The sequence below is a fragment of the Eulemur rufifrons genome, chromosome 15 (genome assembly GCF_041146395.1).
Source record: "Eulemur rufifrons isolate Redbay chromosome 15, OSU_ERuf_1, whole genome shotgun sequence".
Taxonomy (NCBI): Eukaryota; Metazoa; Chordata; class Mammalia; order Primates; family Lemuridae; genus Eulemur; species Eulemur rufifrons.
In genome coordinates this window covers 69952807-69976815 of record NC_090997.1, presented here as the reverse complement: position 1 = coordinate 69976815, position 24009 = coordinate 69952807, and the positions used below count along the sequence as shown (strand labels likewise).

At 40.9% G+C, this 24009-nt stretch overlaps 1 protein-coding gene across 1 annotated transcript in view; it reads right to left on the bottom strand.

The window, feature by feature from the left end:
* Nucleotides 1-24009, bottom strand: part of SLC35F1 (solute carrier family 35 member F1) — a 385838-nt gene that overhangs the window by 21367 nt on the left and 340462 nt on the right. Inside the window, exons 4-7 of the mRNA XM_069488474.1 lie at nucleotides 20231-20390; nucleotides 13162-13318; nucleotides 11243-11295; nucleotides 3445-3599 (exon numbers count right to left, since the gene is read on the bottom strand). Of these exons, the coding sequence (XP_069344575.1) occupies nucleotides 3445-3599; nucleotides 11243-11295; nucleotides 13162-13318; nucleotides 20231-20390 (525 nt within the window). The remainder of the gene's footprint in view (nucleotides 1-3444; nucleotides 3600-11242; nucleotides 11296-13161; nucleotides 13319-20230; nucleotides 20391-24009) is intronic.

Sequence of the window (24009 nt, the reverse complement as noted above, 5' to 3'; positions counted from 1 at the left end):
GTCTCTATTAAAAATAGAAAAATTAGCTGGGCATGGTGGCGTGAGCCTGTAGTCCCAGCTCCTCATGAGGCTGAGGCAAGAGAATCACTTGAGCCTAGGAGTTTGAGGTTGCTGTGAGCTAGGCTAATGCCACAGCACTCTAGCCCAGGTGACAGAGTGATACTCCATCTCAAAAAAAAAAAAAAAAGAAAAAGAAAAAGAAAATATTATTGAAATGACAAACTTATGGAAATGGAGAACAAATTAGTGGTTTCAAGGAGCTGGGGGTGGGTGAGAGGGAAGTAGGTGTGGCTTTGAAAGGCAACATGAGTAATCCTTCTGCTCATGGAAGCATTTTGGATGTTGACTGTCAACATTAACATCCTGATACTGTACTATAGTTTTGCAAGATGTTATCAACAGGGGAAACTAGGTAAAGGGTAACTGGGATCGCTGTATTATTTCTTAAAACTGCATGTGAATCTACAATTACATTAAAAGTTTAATTTAAAAAAAAAAAAAAGACAACCCTGGGTGTGGTGGCTTATGCTTATAATCTTAGCACTTTGAGAGGCTGAGGCAGGGGCATCGCTTGAGCCCAGGAGTTTGAGGCTGCTGTGAGCTATGATGGCACTATTGTACTCTAGCTTGGACAACAGAGTGAGACCCTGTCTCAAAAACAAAAACAAAAACAAAAAAACCCAACCGCCCCCAAAAAACAACAGGAATCAATTTTAACTAGAAAAAACTGTGTTGGATCAATTTTCTTAAGGAAATTTATCTTACAAATAGTAACAAAATGAATATGTACAGTAAAAACAAAAAACAAAAAACCCATTGCTGTAAGCAATAAAAATCTCCATTACACCTTCAAAATGGCGACTATAAAGACCTAATTTTCAGATTACACATATTCCCTTCTGACGGCATAATGACGGGTTACTGCACGGTTTCCTCTTTGGCGAAGTAACTTATCCTAAGTAGTAACATACAAATGCTGGGAGGAGAGGATGGACTGTCGAGAATTAGCATTTACCTGATTCATCAGCTTTCTCAGTTCCTGATGCTTGCAAATGTGAGGAACTCCAGGTTTAACTCAAAGTCAGCAGAGGTGTGAGAAGTGACCGACTCAAATAGGAATGAGCACTGTTCAGGTACCCTCCCCCGCAAAACAATGGTTCTCAAACTCAGAGCATCTGACTCCCAGGGGGAGCCCATTAACAACACACACTTCCCCCTTCCCCAGACACATCCCCAGATACTGATTCTGTGCCTCTGGGTTTTGGTCCACGAACCTGCATTTTTAGCAAGCACCCCAGTGAAACCAGACTTCCAGGAACACGGCTCTCAGGCACCCTGAGAGCTGGACTGGGTCTGGAATGCCCAAGAAGTGACCACAGTCCTCAGTCAGAACAACAGACTTTACTCATCTTTCCTTAAGGAAGATGAAAGGGATTCTTCTAGATCAGAAGCTTGTAAAGCCAATTACAAGTTTAATTGCTAAGAACTGAAGTCATACTAAGGAATGGAAGAGATGTGGATGTTTAACTGAAGAGGAGAGAAGAAAAATGGTTAGCCACCTGCTTTGGTGATGGGACTATGGCCAGGTGGTCCCTGGGGCTCTGGGAAATAACTGAGTGTGTGTGAAGGGGATTTTGAGGGAAGCTGGTCCTCCCAGCACGGTGGTCAAGAGTGGCCCAAGAGGAACATATTGTGACCTTGCTTTTTACCCTTGTGAGGACCACGGTGAGCTTGGGAAACAGATTGCATCATACAGACAAAACAAATTACAAACAATAAACATTGTCTAGTCATCAATACTTTCTGTTGTTTTTGCCACCACTCTGGGCAAAAGGCTCCATATAACATAGAAACTCACGGGGGAAATGGGGAGATGCTGGCCAAGGAGTACAAACTTTCAGTTATAAGATGAATAAGTTCTGGAGACCTAATGTACAGCATGGTGACGACAGTTAATGGTATTGTATTGTATACTTGAAATTTGCTAAGAAAATAGATATTAAGGATACTTATTGCACAAACAGAAAAAAGGTAACTATGTGAGATGATGGCTATGTTAATTAGCTTGATTATGGTAATCATTTCACAATGCATATGTAATATATCAAAACATTGTATCATCATACACCTTAAATACTGTACATAGTGCAAGTTTTATTCATCAGTTATACCTCAGTAAGACTGGAGGAAAAATTAGGAACTTTATCCCTATCTAATGGCCATGGCTACTTCCTCTACCTCTCCCTTCTTCCAGATCTGTTTCTGATCCTCCCAGCTCCTAACCAGCCTTGTTTGTGACCTCTTTTCCATCCAGGTTGGCCCTTCTCTGTCTATTTCGTGGCTATGACTTTGGCTTCTCTCAATAATAACTCTGATTATTCACTCCAGCTCCTTTGCCTCTGGTCGTCTCAAGTACGTACTCTTTTCAGCTCATCATTTCTCCATGAAACTGCAAGCCCAGTTTCACCTGGTTGAAGAAGCTCTGGCCACACCTGTGTGTTGGTGATGGTAGCTGTAATACCACTAGTGAAGCACTTGGCTCGAAGTGGCCAGAGCAGTGTGTCTTTTCTTTTGCATCTTCTTTTTCTTGTCCTAGTTTGTTTTACCTGCCTGGTCATTCCATACTTTGCCTGCTTCACACTGGGTCATGCCCCCATTGACCCTTACCCTAAAAGACTAGTTAAGGAGTGGTAAGTGGTCTCTTCTCACATATAGATTCTAATTCATTGTTATTGGCTGCGGTGAGTGTGGTGTCAAAAAGAATAGCATTTAACTTTAGTGTGCCATGATCAATTTGCCATGGCGTGCCTTGGGTGAAGATGTGGATAGAGTCTTACATTCTCAGAAACTGCCCTCTTTGGACTAGATAGTTTCTTCTTTTCTTCAGGGCTGATGTATTAACTGCAAATCCTTCAAAATATCTCTTTGCATTCCTTTATTCAAACCCCAATCTCTTAGTAAAGAAACTATTTCTAGTGCATTAGCATTTTCCATTCATATTTGTTATAAAAATGCCTGAAAAGCAGAAACTGCAGGAATTGTGTCCTTTCTCCAAAGAGAACATATTCTACCAATGCCTTTGGCAGAATCCATTTTGTGGTTGTCATATGGGAATTGTACAAACCTTCCCAGCTTCAGGTTGGAAAAAGAGTAGCTTTTGGGCTGAATGGTGTCAGGACAACTGTCCCCCATTATTCCAAAGCCCTTCCCTATCTGGCTATTTCTTACCTTTTACTATCAATTATCCATAGTTAGTGGTCTCTTAGGACAATTCATTGATCTCTCTGTCTTACAGTTGAAATGTGAATCCCCAATCATGGGGGTTAGCACACAGAGTTGCACTCCCTACACAAAATCGGGGCATTCTACACCTGGGCATTCCTACCCATATGCATTATTGCCTACACAGTGCTAGCTTCACAAAGGAGCACTGACTCAACTCACCTTGTAGTGGAAGAGAAACAATCCGCAGAACAGGCTGTACAAATCTGCTGTGAGCAGAGAGAGGTTGACGGAAGTGGCACTGGTTTTCTTAATGACGACTGGCATAAAGCTGTAGAGACCAAACATGCAGGCGCTGAAGCCAACATAGAGCAGTCCTGGGGGGAAGGAAAGAGAGGGCAATGTCAGGGCCTCCTCCGGGGCATTTTCAGCATTCACAGGGGGAGAAAGACGGGGAATATACTGCACACCACCCCTCACCCACAAAAGGCAGTTTTTCTTTCCTTCTACTAATTAATGTTTATTACTGGATAACACATGGCAAAAAATAAAATAAATAAAAAGTAAAAATTTGTGTGTGAAAAATGAACTTTCTGCTCCTTACCACACAGCTGAGATTTTGCTTCTTCTGGGAAGGAGTGCCTCTCAGTGGCTATAGTCAGAACACAGGATTGAGGTTTCTGAATTCTATTCCCAACTGTGCTGTAATTAACTTTTGCTACCCATGTATTTTAAAACTTTTTTTTTACCTCTTATTTTTTTATTTGCAAAATAGGAACAAAACTGCTTGGCATCATGTATTGCTCACTGTGATGAATAACTACACTCCTTATAATTGAAGGACTTACATGTCAAAGAGACTTAGGCTTAGGATGAGGAATCGGAATCCTGACTGTGAACTTGGGCAGACCAGTCATTGCTCTGAGCACAAGACAGTTCGTTGCTCTGAGTCACTGTCTTCCAGATTCATGAATTCTGTTCAGCCCTACCCCCAACACCCAGAGGCCTACTCTCCCATCTCCTGTCCTGCCCTACTGTGAACTCTCACACGTGGGCTCCAATGCCTTTAAAATGCTACATGGCCAGTCATCCTTGAAAATTCTCTCTCTCTCTCTGTGTATATCTAGCCACACAATTGTTAATGCTAATTCCTTGAGTACTCAATTTTGTAAGGCCCCAAGCAGGAGGTTACAGCTAAATCTAGATTTTGGTTAATCTTTTCCCAGATGTTGACATAATATAAATGTAGAAAAATAATGCTCATTTCTCTACCTTGAAAGAATAAGGCATAGAATTAGCATGAGTGATACAATTCAGCAGATCTTTGGGGTTACAATACAATAAAAATGACCTTTCCAAAGGAATTCTTGATTAAATGGGTCTGGTGTGGGCTGGGAGCCGACTGCTTCTTCTGAATTCTGTGAATTTTGGAGGATTTGGTAGGTACTGGACATCTGGTCCCTGTGACCATGAAGATCAGTGATGAGAAATTTGGTTTGCTCATACGAAAGTACTTAAGGGCACAAGTTATCATTCTATATACTTCTGATCCTAAGTATAAGGAAAGCCAGATCAGATCTATGTAAGAAAATTATTTTAAACATTAAGTAAGCAAACTCAGTACAACAGCCCCCTCTAGCGTGGTGGAAGTGCTTTCAGAGGAAGATGGAACAACCACTTCCTATTTCAGAAGGGGAAAAGTCCTATGTGTATAACCTCTCATAATAATATCAGGGGGGTTTGGATTCTCCAACAGAAATTTTATTTTGCTAAAAATGGTCAATTTTCCTGCACTTAGGTTTTGTGTTATTTACAGTTCATTTTCCTTTTAACCAAGCTAGTAAAAATATAATAAATATATACGACTTATGTTTAATACATGAAAAGGCATAACAATTAATTTTAATTTGGGGTATTTCTTAAAGAAATCTGTAATAAACAGACTAAGGACAACAGCTATCTTCACTAAAAATAATCAAACTTGATCTAAACATAGTCCAGGGACTAGAGCCTTTGTTTGTTTGTTTGAAGGTATTACTGGTTTAGATTATACTATGCTTGGGCTAGAAAGTTCCAGATTGCTACCCTTCCATCATCTCTAATGGCCTGTCTCTTGTGGGCTGTGATGTTTTATATTCACTCATTTATTTGACTATTATTCACTGAGTATATACTACACCCTGGGCTCTCTGCTATGGGTTAAGAATACAATGAAAAACAGGATAGACAAGAAGCTTAGAGCTGCTGTTAGTGCTATGCAGGAAGAAAAGGGTTTCTTACAGAGAATGGCAGGGGGCTTACGTTGGGAAGGGTGTTAAGTGGTGCTGCTTTGTGGAGGTGGCATTTAATTTGCTTGCTGAAGGGCCAAAAGGAGATTTCCATGGGAAGAGCCAGGGGAAGAATATTTCAGGCAGGGAAACCTGCACATGAAAAGACTCTAAGAAGGGTCAGGGCCCCAATTATTCTAGAAGCAGACAGAGTCCAGAATGGCTGAGCAGAATGAACAGAATAGGCAGTGATAAGAGACGAAGCTGGAAAACTGGGAAGGGGATGGATTATGCAGGGCCTTGCTGATCTTGGAAAGAAATTTATGTCTTATTCTAGTTGTAATAGGAAGCTGAGAGGTTTGCAGCAGGTGACTAACAGAATCTGATGCACTTTTTAAAAGATGATGTTGGCTACTCTATGGAGAAGGGATTGACTGGAAGAAGGAAAGAATGGGAGAGGACCAGTTAGAAGTGTAGTCTCATAGTCTGTCATAGTCCTGGCAAGAGAGGTTGATGGCTTGCTTGGTTTTGCATGGAATGGCAGTGGAGAGGGGAAGTGGCCAGGTCTGTGAAGACTCAACAAGCCCTAGAGATAGTCTGATGTAGGCAGTGAGGCAAAGGAGACATGGCAGATGCCATGGGTTCTGGCTAACGTAGAAACTGGGTGAACTGTGATACCATTTACTGAGACAGAGACACTAAGGGAGGACCAGGTTTTCAGGGAAGTAAAATGTTCCATTTTGAGTATGTTCAGGTTTAGATGCTTATACATTATCCAAAAGGATCTGCCAAGTGGGGAGCTGGATATATAATTGAAGGACTCAGAGATTTTACAAGCCCAATTGGTGAGCCAAGGAAAGCAGGAAAATAGATACATGGAAGACTTTACTAATCAAGCTATCTCAGGATGTTTCCAGCTTATACATTCTAAATGTATTTTAAAAAGCTACAGAACTCAGATGTCCGGTAATGGGAGTAGAACATACACCATCACAGTTGATCACTTTGCCAGGTCAACCAATTATTTGTGTGTGAATATCCTGTTTCATAAGCAAAGCATCATCAGCCAAATGAACACACCATTAAATTGAGGGCTAGAATGCAGTATTCTCGCACGTTGCTGATTTGCTGTTCTTTGATGGACATGAGCTAGTTAATGGATGCTAGCAAAGCATCTGAAGGCTCAACTTGCTGCCCAATTGATCAACACGATCAAACAAATGAACTAAATTATTTTTTGACTTAGGACTACATAATGGCTGCAATAACTACATTTATAGACAAAGCATGTGTATGACCCTTTCTTATCTGAAATGTTTTCTCTTTCACTTAGGATAGAATTTGGTCACTCTTGTTGTCATTCACTAAATAGATTTAAGCAACAGAGATTGAAAATAATACTATCAGCTAATATGGATTGCCTGCTTACTAGGTGTCATGTACTTTATGTACATTAACTAATCTTCACAACAGTATAATGCTGATAACTATTGTTATCCTCTCTAGATGGGAAATAGACTTATAGAGTGTATCAGTCAAGAAACATAGGCCATACCAGATTCACTAGAGGATATTTAATATGGCGCGCAAGTTACAAGGTTGTTTGAATGGGTGATACAGGAAGCAGGGCTGGGGGGCAACCCAAGGATTAGCAATAGCAGGGAGTTACTCACACCCCAGGAGCTAGAGGAGTACGGGAAGGGGGCCATGTTATCAGAGGTCAGAAGTCGGGGAATCCCAGCGGAAAGAGAATAATAGGAGACTTAGCCATCTCTAGAGACCTGACCCCAGAGAGAAACAGGAAGAAATGCTCTGGTTCCTTTCTTTCTCCTATGTCCAATCTCCCTCTACTGCCATCCTTTGGCCAAGTCTAGCTGGAAGCCAGTTGATGAGGGAGGCTGAGAAGTGGAGTTTGCAAGAGCAGAGCAGAAGATGGGGTAAGAAATGGATCTGTGAGCAAACAGGCAAAAGACCACCATATAGAGACTGAGTAACTTGCCCTCTGGCCACATGCACAGTCTGACTTTAAATTCTTAGTATATACCACTAATCTATATTGTTTAATTATCATGAGGGAAATAAAGCTTTGAAGGAGAATCCTATTTGACTCTAATAAAGACCTCATTTTATATATCAGATATATATGTATATATACAATCTATGCTGCTTATATATTATCTCATATCTTTCTTTTATCTCATCTCACTGGTGCTCTGTCTTTTTCTTTCCTTTGAATATGCTAGAGTTCTAAAATATTATTTTTAATTCTTAAAAATAATGGCTAGGTTAGATGACTTTCAGAACACATGCATTAGGCTATGTCTATAAAAGGCACTAGGCTGGCTAGGTTTGCAGAAAGGGCAAATTAGTCTTACCACAGGCAGCTGTGAGGCTAGCCTCACTCTTCGGGCCTCAGATTCAACATGAGTGAAAAGAAAGGTGTATTCTTCATTATCTTTAAGTTCCTTCCTGCTCTGTTGGCCCATTATTCTATCTTCAGGGAAAGGCCAAATCTCTTGTTTTGGCTTCCAGGAAAAAAACCCAAAACCAAAACCAGCAACAACCACAACATCAAAATAGAGGAAGGCCCCTATACGCTACAGATGTGTGCTGGCTGGCCCACGACACTCTTTTTCTTTCCAGTGACTTTGACTTTCACATCAGCTTACATTTGCTCACACATTCTTTAACACAATACAACACATGGAATAAAGGGAATATCTAAGTTATTTATTAGATTTCTGACTCTGACTCTAACATTCCTGCTCCCAGGAGGACATTTTAGCTATATTAGGTCATACATTTTACTTGAGTTTACCGATTAGATAATCACCAGGCTTTCTGTTCAGTAGAGTAAAACAACGGAATAAAAACAAACAACAATAACTATTATTTTCTTGCTTTTAATTGCTCTGTATCTTGCAATTGGCCAATGTTATAGGACAATAACAGAATCTGTTTTTAAAAATGCCTTCAAGTCCAGAAAATATAAAACATATTTTTTATCCCACTTACCTACTTAGACCATAGGGGAAAAAAAATCTTTTTACTTGAATAAAGTGGCAACTGCATGAGATGTCCAAGAGATTGTATGAGGTAGATTACTGGCGTGGAGAGAAATTCACTGATAGATCATGGGAAATGAAGACCCTCTTGGATTCTGGTCCCTTAAAACAATGTGAGCCCTCCGCCAGGACACAGCGATCAGAGCGAGGCACTCTGGGGTGACTTCCCAAGGAGCGCAGGGAAGGTCTGAGAGGGTGCTGACCCTCACTTGGTGTCTCCTTGCCTCTTTGGCCCAGGAGTTCAGCGGCTGCTATGCCATCACCCAGTGCCCCGGAAAGAAAAGTTCAGTGTCAAGCCTAAAGTCCCTTGCCATTGTCTCTACCACTTCCCTTTCATCTGTATTTTGTGAGATGAGAGAGGGCAGATCTGGACCATCTCATTTGCTTGTCATGAATTCACTTGCTCACATGATGAACATTTATTCACTGCATGCTGTGTGCCTAGGGCTGAGCTAAACAATAGAACCCTGCTGTAAGTCAGGGTGAGGTAATGAGGACAAAAATGGCCCTGGTGTAAAAACACCCCAAACTCAACCTTACAAATGCTTCACAAGGAAGAGGATGAATATTTGATTCTTCTTTGAGGCTATTTCTTATTGATATGTAATAACTGTACATACTTGTGGGGTACGTTGGTATTTTGATACATGCCTACAATCTGTAATGATCAGGTCAGGGTAATTGGGATATTCATCACCTTCATCATTTATCAATTTTTTGTGTTGGGAACATCCTAAATCTTCTCTTCTAGCTATTTTGAAATACACAATAAATTATTGCTAACTATAGTCACCCTACAGTGCTATGGAGGTGATTTTGGCCTCATTTCCAATCAGAAATTAAAAGGATGGCTCTATAATGTGTTCCTTTTACATTGCCCTTCATCATCTTTGACTACAGGGGACTGACGTTTTAACGGCAATATAAGAGCTCAGAACAAAACTATCTTTTGATGACACATTTAACTAACACTGAATTATAACAGAACCTCAGTGGATGTGCACATGGCATCCACATAATTAGGGGACAAATTCTTTTTGATCATTGCTATCATCATCAACATCAAATTAATTTATACTCACAGAGCAACTGCATGTGAAGTGCTAAAAAGCACAGGTAACATTTTGTTTCCTGGCTTTGAGAGTCACAACATCAAATGCTTCTGGAATCTACAGCTGGTTTCCTTCCCCCCCCACCCCCCGTCCCCCCCCCCCGCCCTGCCCCGCCCCCGTGCCCCATTGCCTTCCTCTCCTCTCCCCACACCCTCCTCTCTTGCTCTCCCCATGCCCTCCTCTCTCTTGAATTTTTTTTTTTTTTTTGAGACTGAGTCTTACTCTCTCACCCAGGCTGGAGTGCAGTGTTGCAATCACAGCTCACTGCAGCCTCGAACTCCTGGGCTCAAATGATCCTCTCAGCTCAACCTCCCTCTCACCTCAGCTGGGACCACAGGTGCGTGCCACCATGCCCAGCTAATTTTTTAAAAAAGACTTTGTGGAGATGGGGTTTTGCTATGTTGCCCAGGCTAGTCTTGAACTCCTGGCCTCAAGCAAGCCTCCCTACTTGGCCTTCCAAAGTGCTGGGAATTAAAAACATGAGCCACCATGCCCAACCCCAATTTTCATTTAATTATAACATTCTATAGCAAAACTTGAGAGAAATGAAATGGCAGGACTCCGTGGCAGACACAGGGCAGGTCAGCCCTTGAGTCTGTGGAGATAACCCCAATGGAGAGTCATGTACAATTTTGTAGCTCACATTGTTCCTTCAGAAGGAATTACGTTGGTGGCAAGTCTGCTTCAGATGCTTAGGGGGTGGGGACAGATAGGTAAAGTGATGTAGGGGAGTTCTTGTCATTATGGTCCTTCCTCTTGAACACAGAATTTGAAGCTGTCTGTTATATCAGAGCTCATACAAGCTGGAGATGGCTCAATCAGCCAGCTACAGTGTGGGAACCCATGTGTCTCAGCGGAGACACTGAGGGGACACCTTCTGAGGGTGCTAAATGTCAGTCCCTCCTAGGGCTTGCTGTGATGGATCATTAGAGCATCACTAGGATCTTCAATTCCTTGTCCTAGGTTTCTTAGAGGAAAGTGATTTTAGAAACAGGTGGAAAGTGGGATGTCCTGGATGACTATCAACTAGCTCAAAGCATGTCTGGTATTTTCTGAGTCCATTTGGAGATCAATTAACCATCTCTTACTGCAAACTGCTCCCCTCTGAAAAGGTTTTTATGGGCTCAGAATGCCCATGACATTGTTTCCTTTCATGCTTTTTTGTTAAATTCAGTTTTTTTTTGCCTTTACTTAAAAGTGGCATTTTTTAATGGTCACATCCGTTTAGTGTTTCTTGGCTAGAGCAAATTGGGGTCATTTATGTGCTACCACTGCCTCGGGGCATTTTTTTCTTTCTGGGTTGGTCTTTAACCTAATAACACACTTGTGTATCTCTTCTAATGGCATCTTGACAATGATAATGGGCAGAAGCTCAATTAGGAAATATTATGAATCATACAATTCAGTCTGTAAAAGTGTGCAGGAATGCCTAACAGGACAAGAGGATTCCATTTTCTCTTGTCCCCTACCATTTGAATTCCCTTCCTTGTTTGTGCCCCACCCCTACCCACATCACTCTTCAAACACATTTCTCAGGTTTACTAAAAACAGCACCTTAGGTAAGCAAAATCCTTACCTATTTGCCAATCCCAGGGCACCTTTAACAGCTCCTTGTGCTCCATTATGGCTCTGCAAATTCAAAGAAAGCGGACCTGATGAGCAAGGTTAGAGTGCGCTCTTATATCCTCCTTTGTTCTCACTTATCAGATTTATACAAATTAATGAAGCAACCAATTGACTTTCAGAAAGAATTTTGGGCCACTCAGAGGCAAGTCTAATGAGGCAGCCTGTGGTTTAGCCCTGGGGATCTCGGTAGGTGTGGCCGGCAGCAGCACGCAGGGAGCACGGTGGAGCTTCACCTTCCACTGCCCTTCCCACCCAGTCTGCCCACAGCCTTTGTTCCTGCCTGTTAAGATGCTTTCTATAATAAAAAGCAAATGGTGAGGTTCAGACTAGTTCTGTGCTTGCAGGTTTAATCAACTTTCTGAATGAGCACTCACTAGGGCAGTGGTTCTCAAAGTCAAATGTACACGAAAGGCATCTGGAGAATGCGTTAAAACACTATTTCCTGGTCTCCATTCCTAGAGATTCTGAGTCTGTAGATCCGGGTGCGGCCCTGGATGTGCATTTTTGGCAAGTTCTCATGTCATGCCAGTGCTGCTGGTCAGAGGACCACACTTTGAGAACCACTCAGGGCTCTAGAAGAGGATCAGGAGGCCAGGTTGGCACCACTCCACCGGCGTTATTCCAGCGTGCCCTCAATGCGTCCCCCTTGCCAAACACATCCCGGTGCCGCTTCTATGGCTTTGGCAGCAGCGTCCCCCAAAGGGCACACTTGGCTCTAAAGGACTGTAACTGGAGCAAAGCAGCTCTAGAACTCTGAACATATTTTTTGGACTCAAGAATAATAACCCGTAAAAGGAGCCATCTATCCACAAAATGTTCGCTGTGAATAGTTGAACCAGGCAATTCCTTTTCTTCTCACTAAGCTGAAGCACCAAATTTGGGAACTTTAACATGCCATCACACTTTCAAAATGAACCCAAAATAAATCCTTCTGAGAGAGTCTTCCCCTCTTTGCATCTTCCTTGTTTGCTGTGGAGTTTTTCACCAGTATCTCAAGACAATGAAATTTGGAGGATTGTTGAAAATAGCTTATTTCTAAAACATGCATAAGGTGATGCCAAAATATCTTTCATAAATAATCTTAGACACTGAACCAATCCAATTACAAAGTACTTGCTTTGTAGAGAGAGATCTGGTGAAATCAGAATTTGGTAAAATTAGATTTAAGTTTACGCTATCATTCTTCACCCCTTACATGAAGCTAAAATATATGGTTTTTACTGATGGAAAATTATGATTTGTTTGACACTTATTCTCACAACAAATTCTGAGGCAATAGCTAGTCCTAACTTATACGTCCCAATCCCAGAATTACTGCAAAACTGGTGCTTTTGCCTTTAGGTGCTAGTGAATGTCTGTGTTACATCTTCACCTTTTTAAGGGAAATAGAAAAGCTAAATTCTAAGAGATGCATTTGAAATGTGGTTCACTCTTGCAAATACATGGGAAATAAAAGAGCAAATTTATAAAAGGGCAATTTTAAACTATAACTTTTCTAGTGGTGGTTATCACTAGTACACAGAATGTTCCTTTTTGGAAGTGTATTGAACTGTGGCATTTACGCTTAGTTTTTCCACTTCTCTAGGTAATAAAGCATTCACTGGTTTGGGAGAATCAATGTTCTTCTAATGCTTTTCTGCAAATTATCTTCAAAGCCCATTAAATGTTTTATAACAATTTATAATAAACTTTTTAAGTTTGGAAGAAATTTACTAATAAAGCTATTGAGTTGGCAGATTTCATAAGACCTCTGTGTAAGAGCGGGGTGACTAGTTTCCAGCCTTGATTTTTTTATATCCTAAGACCAAAAACTGTACAACTAAGTCCTGATAGTCTCTACATTCTGAATTTCTTGTTATTTTTACTCACAATTGGATTCCACTGAAAAATGCACCGAAGAGACCAATCATTCCCAGGAATTCCACTCGGCTCAGAGTTCGGATGATGTACTCTTCCCAGACGTTAGAGATGCCATACAGTGTGGCTCCTCCTAAGACCAGAAGGTCCCCTACTAGCTTATTTTCCCCTAGGAACCAAAAAACAGAGAGTCATTAAAATTTTCTTAAGAACCTGGCACCAGCAAATTGAGCTTCCTTTGCCTATTCTATTCTGATATTTTTATAGAAGTCCTGCAATTTCCAAATAGATTTAGTAGTTTATCTGTGCTCTAGACATCTTCTGGCATAAAAAGTTTGCCTATGTTGACACAGCTGGGTTTTCCCTAACTAAGGAAGAGACCAGTTTCTTCCAGACTGCACCCTCTCCACAAAGCCCAGTGTCCTCTGTCTAGGTATGTGTCTGTGAATATATGCTAATACGGGTACATGTTATATTTGCTTAAACAATTCCAACAGTTTAGCGAACATGGTGTACAACAAACAGAATCGGTATGAATTTCCAACCTTCGCTATGCAGGGAGAGAAGCTTATAACAGAAGCAGTAAAGACTCCATTTTGACCACGGGCAAAATGTGTACTTACTTAGAAAATTAGAGTGAAAGCATTTATGGACTGAAATTCTCAACTCTCCTAAAGTAACATAAGAGTGAAAATATACGTAATTTGCTATCACATTAATATTTTTCTTTTTTCATAAAAAATCTATTTGTTTTAAACTCAGTTTTCGTTGGTTTATATCCAGTTTTTAACAAATTACCCAGATATTTCCTACAATTAGGCAAACTCTTCCCACTCCAGGAAGTGTGAAGCCAGGGAAAGAGGGGAGCAGAAATACACAGCCGGCACGGCCTCACTGGTGGGCTCGATATCCACGTGGTCTCAGGCTCTGTCCTGTGCAAGTCAGCGGCGCAGGAGCTCAGCAGACACGCAGCTCTAGGGCGGTGGAGGTGTGGGATGGGAAGGGTGCCCACTCCAGAGAGACTCTAGGGAAGGGACTCAGCTTGGCCTTGGATTTCCAGATTAGCTGGATGACCTGCAACTGTAGACCTGAGGTCTCACTGTTCAGTGGGGAACACTGAGCATCTCTAGGTAGTGGCTGCACATGAGAGAATCTGGACAGGGCTTTGGGGAAAGACTTTGGCATGTGGTCACCTTGGAAGATTCTATCTCTACAGAGCCACTTTTTCTAAGGCAACTTCCCACTCCTGGCAAGGATCAGAAAGAGAGAGGGAAAGATCCTGAAAGGCAGCAGCTTGCTGGAGTCACACTCAAGGGGACAGAGCTGAGAATGTGATTCTGTGAGGCCTGGGAGCTAGCCCTGGGTTCACAGGGAGTTCGTCATCACTGCTCAGCAGATGAGCTGAGAACTTGAGACTCTGATGAGAAACCACACCTGGGAGGAGGCCCCTGGGAACATCTTCTAGGGAAATTAAGGTTGCTGCAACAGAGTGTGGAATCTTCAGCAACCTGATTAATCTTCCTCATGTGCCAACTATAAAATAACGACAAACTTATAATTTTAAGTAGTTCATTTGAAGAAGACCCATAAAATAAAACATATCTATAATTAAAATTATAAAATTATAATGAAACTGATTCAGTCTCTTTCCACTCAGGAGACATTTCAGAATCTCGTGACAACATGGCGTCATTATTATGAATACCAGCTATTGTTGTACTAGTGAAGTGTGGAAGTGCCGCTTAATAGAATTCTTGGTTAATGAAATTAATTTTATGTGAATGAATTCAGGGAAAATAAATCATAATGAAATATTTTAAGAGGAGCGAAGGAAACATCAATCTTTTAAAAGTCCTAAAAGAAGATGCACTGTTTCAGTGAATAGTTTCACCAGTGTTTTTCAAACTCCACATTTGTAAAGTTGTAGCCTATTTTGATAACTGGTCTTTGACTATAGGAAATCTACTCACCAGTACTTTAGGTCTTCACCAATTGAGTGATAATTATTAATAACAATAATATAATTTTGTGTAACCCTAAATTCAGAAGTATTCTCTAAGTTATCAGTGACAAAAAGATTAAATATTTTTTATTATAACTTCACTGGTAATTATATTTGTCAAATTTTAAATCATTTGAAAGTGGGTACATGTAACAGATTAACATGTAAACATTTACTAGATTAAATAGAATTAAATTAACCAGAACAAAATTTTATTCAACTATATTATAAAATGAAGTGCTTGATATAATAAAAAGTGTAAGAAAGTACTAGGACTAATATTTTCTATCTGAAATTTGTATCTAGTTAACTGGAAGTTACAACATATCACTCTATATATTTTATGCAGTTAATGAAGTAAATATCTGACATACATGGTGGTACCAGTTTTTGTACGACATTCATGGGTAAACTTATGTTCAGAAAATCTGTCATTTGTGTGTGTATAAAACCATAATGGGTGATAATATTTTGCAAATTTTGGGTAAATAGACACATTTAAAATTATGAAATGTCCATCCAACCCAATACTTCCCTTCCTCCTCGGAATCTTACACCCTTGCTACTTGTCTATGGCATCCATTGTGTTCCAATTACTTGTTAACTTGTGCATCTCACCCTTGGTTACACCTGTTCTCTTACAAATAGGGTTGAAGGGGAGAGACTATAACTTACTCAGCTGAATATTCCATAGCGTCCCTTGTATGGATCCTGGAGCATTAGATATTCTCAATAAATGTCTAAATGAATTGAGCTGATTGCAAAGGTCTGAATCCATCCTATAGTAAAGATTTTGAGTGGCAACAGCTTTTAATGCAGGTAGAGTTGGGTCTAATCACATTTCTGTCACTTACTAACAGTGTAACATTGGGCAGCTATAGAGTCTTTCTTGGACTTAGTTTCTTTATCTTAAGATGGGGTTATTGTGAGAATAAAGTAAAGAATACATGTAAAATATTTAGCATAGTATCTGACACTTATTAGGTGTTTACTAAATAGTGGCTAAAAACAATAAATCAACCATTCCTTTGGATAATCACCTATTTGCATGGGGCACTTTTCATTTTGGATTGTTCCTTGATTCTAATCAACCCAGTCATAAATGTTTTACAAAAATTGGTTTCCCCTATTAGTTTTTTGTTTAAGTACTAGAAATATCATGTTTGGAGGGGTATTTGTGTACAAGTGGTGGTGGGAGGAGAAAAGGGAAGGTTATGTAACATTAGTACTTGCCACTAGGTCAAGAAATAAATGGTGAGTTATCCTATTCTATTCTGGAATGCTGAAAGACTACTGGCACAATTCATGAAATATACCCATCCTGTTGAATACATTAGAGCCTTAAATAGGGGGACCAACTGTCTTGTTTTCCTGGGACTCTTGGTTTTAGCACCAAAAGTCTCACATTTGGGGAAACCCCTCCACTCTGAGCAATCCAGGACATTTATTTACCCTAATTCACTATGATAAAATAATTGTACATTTCTTATAGGAGCCACAATTATGGAAAAATAAGGATTAAGTGGTATAGCAGAAAGAATACTGGCTGGATTTCACATCTGGGCCACACAGGTTAGAAATGATGTGCCCTTACACAAGTTTCTCATCTTCTCTGAGCCTTGATTTCTTCTGCCGCAAGAATGAGAATAAAATTCTTTGCATAGTTATGAGGATTAAATGAGATAATGTACGAGAAACTGCCTACCACCAGTGGGCACTCAACAAAAAATGTCACTTTTACTTGATTATGTTTAAGTATCTGGCTCCTTGAAAACATTTTCTTTTCCTTGAAATAAATATAAAATTATGTTTAATAATAAAAAATTATTGCTATGGGTGTCTAACATCTTTGATAAATGAACTGTAAGATGCAATGAATGTATCATGGTAAGAAGAGGATATTTTAAAGGGCAAGAAATATATTTTTTTAATAAGGAGTTATTTGAATTATTTTTTTTAATCCTATTACTTTCTAACCTTGCCTTTTATATTGATGTGTTCCCAGGAAAGTAGAAAAGCCATGGAGCTGTATCTTTTAGGCTTTACTAAGTCAATTTTACATACTCCAACATCTCTTATATTCTCAGCCACTTCTATCATATGTCGATCCCCCCACCCCCACCCCCGCCCTGCACTGCTCGTATCAGTAAATGCAGAGATGCTCTTTCAGGAGAGGCCTACACTGCAGGCATGGATGGAGCTAAGGCTGCAAAGAGAATACACATATCAGGCCCACTGATTTTAACTGACAAACTTGGAAAAATCATCCTTCCAAGTGAGTGCAAAGGTGTAGAAGCTTCCTATAGCAGATGATCAGTTGTACCTCTGGCATGCACAGAATTAGAACATAAGTGTTTTTGCACCTTTTCCACTATGTGTACCACTCTACAGGCTCCAAGGCAAAGTCTCCGGGGCCATGGACTTGGCTGCCTTCTCTCCACCTGTCCACAGTATGCAAACTTGCTGGTCAAGTGTCATCAAAAGCAGTATTGCTGGCACATCATTTTGTGCCCTGACATTGATATTTTATACCTGGAGTACTTGATGCCATCTGAAAAGTTTCCTTTAGCAACACTTAAATCAAGTGAGGAATTCCTGGATAGCTGATAAAGAAACATGCTAACAAAGTAGAATTAAAACAATTAGCTTAATTATAATGAAGTCAAGGAAATTTTGAAAGGGTCAATACCAATGTCCTTGGAGACAGAATTGTCAAAGTCCCAAACTAGGTGAAACATGGATTAAGCAATATAAAAAGGATCAAGTCAGACATTCTGTTTCCCTGTGAAAAGCTCTTGATATGGTGATGAGAATTTATATCGAGTTGGATGCCTGATTAAAGTTCTGGTGAGTGCCTGCAGTATTTTAGTAAAGTTTTATGACCCTGGCTAATTAATGCAATTGAACCAATTCTACCATAAAGGTAAAAACAAATGGAATATTTTTGATAATGATACATACCAGTTTTAGGATTATATTGACCTCAAAACCAGTATCTAGTATTTCTTTTTCAAAAACATTTTATATGATAGTTTAAATTGCTGTCTACTTTAATATTTTTATAGAGATAAAGCGTGTTCAATCATGATTTTATAAAATGAGCCCTGGGATCCTGTGTCTGGGCTGGCCTTAAAACATCATACCATACACCTGGGTCCCATTTCAATAGCGCAGAAGGTATTCCACAATGATAAAGTTTAATTCTTTTAACACTGGTACTTCACATGTCACAAAAGCAGCGATGCTGTGGGTCTTAGAAAGATTCACACGCATAGATAAAATACCACTCCAGTATGTTTTAGCCAGGTCTACATTGCTTTGTAAAACTGACCACTTTGGAAAAATCCCTCAAATGGACTTACTTTCTTTTTCTTAAATAGTTCTACTTTTTTTCTAACACTTCGTTTGACAGACAGCAAGAAAACATTTTTAACAAGATTAGTGAATACAGTCTAGTGAAATAAATTCAAGGAAGGTTCACATTCTAGGCTTAAAGGTTCATAATTATCAGGATAATTGTCCTCCTTGCCTATGGTATGCCAGATGACAGGCAGGGTGAATGGCTGGTGTTCAGGAAGGCAGAATTTTCATAACTAAGTGTACATGCTTCTGCTTTACACAGTTCATGGAAAGCTGAGAAAGCATAATTAAATTCTGACTTTAGAAAAACCAGCCATGTTGGACCGGACAAAAATATATCTGATTTGTCCAAAGAGATTATCCATATCAAGATCACTACACGTATCGAATATAAAACTGGCCTTTTCCATGACATCTTTTGATATGCCATGGAACCAGTATTTTATAGCATAGAATTTGAGAAATGCTGGGGTGTGTATTTTCAGTCCGTGTGTTGAGATGGGGGCTGACAGTGTTGTGTAGGCTGTGGATCTGTGAGGCTGAGGCTGTCTCTCTTCTGCTCTGTTGTATCTTCAGCTCCCAGCAACTTGACAGAGGCAAGGAGGCCTGCCCTGGAGGACAGAGCCCTGGGTTCTCATCTCTGCTCTGTCAGCCCTGTGACTGTGGGCAACCCACTTGGCTTGCTTGGATCTCGGTGTTCTTGTATGTGGAATATAAAGGAGCTGGCGAGGTTCCTTTCAGCTATAAAGTTCTAGGGTGCAACATAAATGACATTGTTTTAGAGACTTCATATGACTTAGTTTCATAAAGAAAAATGGCCCAGTTTTGACCCTTTATCTTCCAACTTCCTAGAAGAGAGGGCAATTCCAAGAACTATAGAAAAGTGGGCACTTTCTATCCCATTCCTGATGTTAACAACAGGGGTCACTTTTTTCTGTTCCCAAAGCCTTTCTGTAGGACATTTTGGTACATTTTAAAGAACTGCAATGCTTTCAAAAGGGTCCTCTGGAACCCACCCTGGATTAGGAACCCCCACCCAAGGCAGATTTATAGCAATTTGATGACTTAATCATGAAGCTTTACCTTATGGATCTACAAGCTGTGATTAATACCAATAACCCCTTCCCTCAAAACAAATAAACAAGAAAATGTGCATGAGGAGGCTGAACTTAGCTCTCTCTCATAAAAATATTGAGCATTTGTAATCTAGTCTTCAAATGGCATCCACTGTTAGGTCTACAAATCAACCTTCACCCAATAGTTTGAAAGCTCAGTCTTTCCCTGGCTTGACAGAGAATGGTTTGGGGTGGGGGAAGTGTGGGGAAGGCCCCTGTGGTTGGGGAGTGGATGGACTCATCACCACCAGCTCTAACTAGCTGGTCTGGGCCAGGAAGCTGGTTCAGGAGCAGACTGATTGCCAAAACATCATCCAAGCAGGTTATGACTCTCAGTTTTAAATGCTGTCTGAATGTTTCTAAATTCACCCAGAAAGGGCATAAAAGCTGTATTTTGCATCTTGTATTCACTCAAGAAACATGTATTAAGCACCTCCTATGTGCCATTGTTTTAGGTGTGGGGAACAAACACAAATAGGACACAGACACTCGAAAGTCCAAGTTTCCACTCAAGTCCTTGTTTCCACTCAACTGTGAAACTTCCATTTCTTGCCTTGGCCTCATCCACAGAGGTGAGTAACCTGGTGAACATCTGAAGACTCACCTGCTCCCTGATGCCTTCCCACAAGCACATCTGCTCCCACCATGCAGCCCATTCCCAGGATGCAGACAACGATGCCAATGAAATGCACAGCCTTGTACCGGATCAGCAGGAAGAACCAGGAGAGCAGAATCACAACCGGGATCACAAAACAGTCCAGGAGCTATTGGGAGGGAGGAAGGTAGACAACGACAGGGGTTCAGGAGGAAGCTTTCCATATCATAGAGGAAAGTAACTTACCTCTGTAGAAAGGGCTACGATTTCCCCTGAACCTGAGTTTTTGTGTAGACCAAAAATTGATGCAATTAAAATAATCTCTCTGCAATAAATGCAAATTAACTTTATTTTTTCATTTAATTGTAAACATCCCCTTAGTATGGAGGAAAAGGGGAGAAGGCAAATCTCCCCAAAGACAGGCTGGTCATCAAGATTCTGCCTCCACGGTGCTGGGGCAGTTTTGCCTCCTGCCTTCTTCAGAGCTGTGGCTGGCTCCATAGGAACACCTGGGATGTGGGGAGAATTTTAGATTGTCCTGCTTTGGGAGTAGATCTGGAAATGAGAGGTAAGAGTGCAGAGGTCTTACAATGTTTTATAAATTATTAGAATTTAGACAAAAGTTGAATTTAATTTCTCCCAGACAATTGTCTCCCAGTATCAGTAAAAGTTAATCTGTCCTTCACTCTATTATTATTATTTTTTTTTTTTTGAGACCAAATCTCGCTTTGTCACCCAGGCTGGAGTACAGTGACATGATCATAGCTTACTACAGCCTTAAACTCCTGGGCTCAAGTGATCTCCCTGGCTCAGCCTTCCCAGTAACCGGGACAACAGGTGTGTGCCACCAAGCTCAGCTAGTATTTTAATTTTTTGTAGAAACAGGGCCTCACCTCACTATATTGCCCAGGCTGGTCTCAAACTGCTGGCTTCATGAGATCCTTCTGCCTAGGCCTCCCAGAGTGCTGGGATTACACCCATAAGCCACCATGCCCAGCCAATTTTTTCGTTGCTGTTAGTTTTTTTTTTTTTTTTTTTTTTTTAAAGAGACAGGGTCTCACTATGTCACCCAGGCTGGAGTACAATGGTATGATCATAGCTCATTGCAACCTTGAACTCCTGGGCTCACATGATCCTCCCACCTTAGCTTCCCAAAGTACTGGGATTACAGGCATTAGTGACCTGAGCTGGCATTTCACTCTTAACAAAACTGCTCTAACTATGAATACAAATATTAGTCTTGAAAGTTTACAAATACTTAAAAAAAACTGTTGTAAAAAAGAATTTAAGAAAAAAAGATTGAACAGAGTATATAAAAAGTAACTTTGTTTTCATTTTTATATTTTTTGCAAAAACAGTGAGATTGCATATGACATAGAAGCCCCAGGAGCTGATGGAGGGTCCACCCCAATCATGTAGAGAGAGAATGCGGTGAAATGTGAAGACCCCTGTGCCAGCAGCCAAAAGACCTGAATTTGAGTACTAGAGCCTCACTTACACAGCTGTGTGACCTTAGCAAAATCACAAATGTAGGAAGCCTCAATTTTCTGTTAGTAGACCGAAGATAACAGCCTCACCAACTTTCCCCAAAGATTAGTGTGAAGCTCAGAGATAAAACATATGGAAGTATTTTGTAAATGATGAGACAACGCTGGTCTATAGCCCTGCTTCCAAACACATGCTCTGAGCTCCACAGAGCTGGTTCAGTCCCTACCACAGCATGGTAAGGCCTCTGGATAAGCCATCCCAGGCAGGGTTTCCACCAGACAAACTGATGCCACACAGGACTTCAAACTTGATATACCAAATGAGAAATTTGTGATTTATCCAACTGCCCAGTACAGCTCCTTGCTGGAATCCTAAACAAATGGCCCCAACCGCCAGTAGCCAACACAAGGATTAAGGATCCTTAATACCCCTTCACTCTCACTGCCTACATCCTATTGATCACCAAGTTCTGCCAATTCCATATTCTAAATATCACTCAGTCTACTCATACCACCCTCTCCCACTTCTACCACATAGACTAAGCGAGCAGCCTCTCCTACCTGGGATCAGGGCCTACCCTCATTTATTCCCCTCCTTCTGGAATGTTCCACTCAATTCTTGAATTTCCTGCCTCCATTTTCTTCAGGCCTGCACTTACATGTTGCCTCCTCAAGAAACCGTCTAGGATCCCCAGGCTAGGTCAGGTCCTGCTGACGCTTTCCTTGCCCCCTGTACTTCTCCTTTGTAGTACCAACTAATTAATTATATGGGAATACTGGCATAAGGTCTGACTTCCCTAATTGTTTCCGGATCCATAAGCGCAGGACTGTATTCCCAGCACCCAGAAGTATCCAGTAATAGCTATCAAACAAATACAAAGATTTTTAATGATCAGAAACATCAAAATGGCATCTCCAAGATTCATTAAAGGCTGAAAAAGGTTTGCATCTTCGCAAAGCATCCCTGAAGATCAGAGTGGCTCCTTAGTACTATAAATAGCACTCAGAATCCTCTGGATCCCCAAAGCTTTTTGTGACCTGGGCAGACTCTCATGCTTCTCTGTGCACCTGTCATCTCCTTTGCAAAATGAAACAAACACTCAGAATAGTAAACTGTCCCTGGGGTTGCTGAGAGATGATAAGGTGAGGAGAGATCAAGGGAATGCTAAGTAGCGCTGTGACGGTTGGGGGCTGAGCCCAAAGGTCACAGCACTCCTGCAGGGGCTGTGTGTGGGGGGTGGTGGCAGGCAGGATCGTGCTACAGCACACAGTTGCCCACTGCACAGTTTATTAGCAATGTAAGTTAATGATCCTACTTGCTGTGGTCATATGCTCTAAGGCAAGTTTTACAACTAGCCTCAGATGCTATTTAAGTGTATTAGGAAATTTCAGTTGCCAGTGAAAACTGTGCACTGGGCATAAAATAGTTGGTGTTCTGCATTAAAATAAAAAATGATTGCATCAAGTTGAAATATTTAGCTCAATGCCCCACTGTGGGGATTTCATTATCTAGCTGGAAGCCCTCGGTCAGTGGAGCTGACACTCTGTCTCCATGCCTGAATTATTGACAGCAAACCAGGCCAAAATCCAGTCTTTGAGGAGGGATGACATGAGCCTTTTCGGTTCTATCATTAGAAAACCCAAAGCACTTGATGAGTCCTGAGATCCAGTCCCTTAACGTTCTGAGTTGAAAAATCCTTATTTGTAAGTGTCAGGTGGTCCTGTGGGCAAGGGAAGACTTTTAGAAAGAAGAGAGGGAAGGAAGGATACAAACAAGCCAGGATTTTGGGACACTTGAGCGAGGGAAGGTTGGTGGTCAGCATGCAGTGGGGGCCCAAGGATTGGTGGCTGAATGAATTGAGGAATGGACAGACACGCGGTGTCACTGTCAGAAGGGACATGCAGATAATCAAGGCTGCTACTGGCATTTCGGGTGAGATAATTCTTCATTTTGCAAGACTGCCCCATGCTCTCTGCAGGGTATTTAGCATTGCTGGGCTCTGGCCATTAAAACGCTACTACACATTTGCAAAGGCCCCTGGAGGGCAGTAGCTCCCCAGTTTAAAAATCACCAAGACCCCTTAATTTAAAAGTTGGGGAATAAGTCCCCAGGGGGTGACATGATGTGCTTGAGGTCACACAAATCGTTAGTATCAGCAGTAGTTATGTTACAATGAATTTTTTGAACAATATTTTAATGAAGTGCAATGACAGGAATTCTTAAATGCTACAGCTGGAGGTCTCGCCACGGCGTCTGTAACTATAGGGAAGAAACTATTTGGCACCTGCTATTAGTGAGCA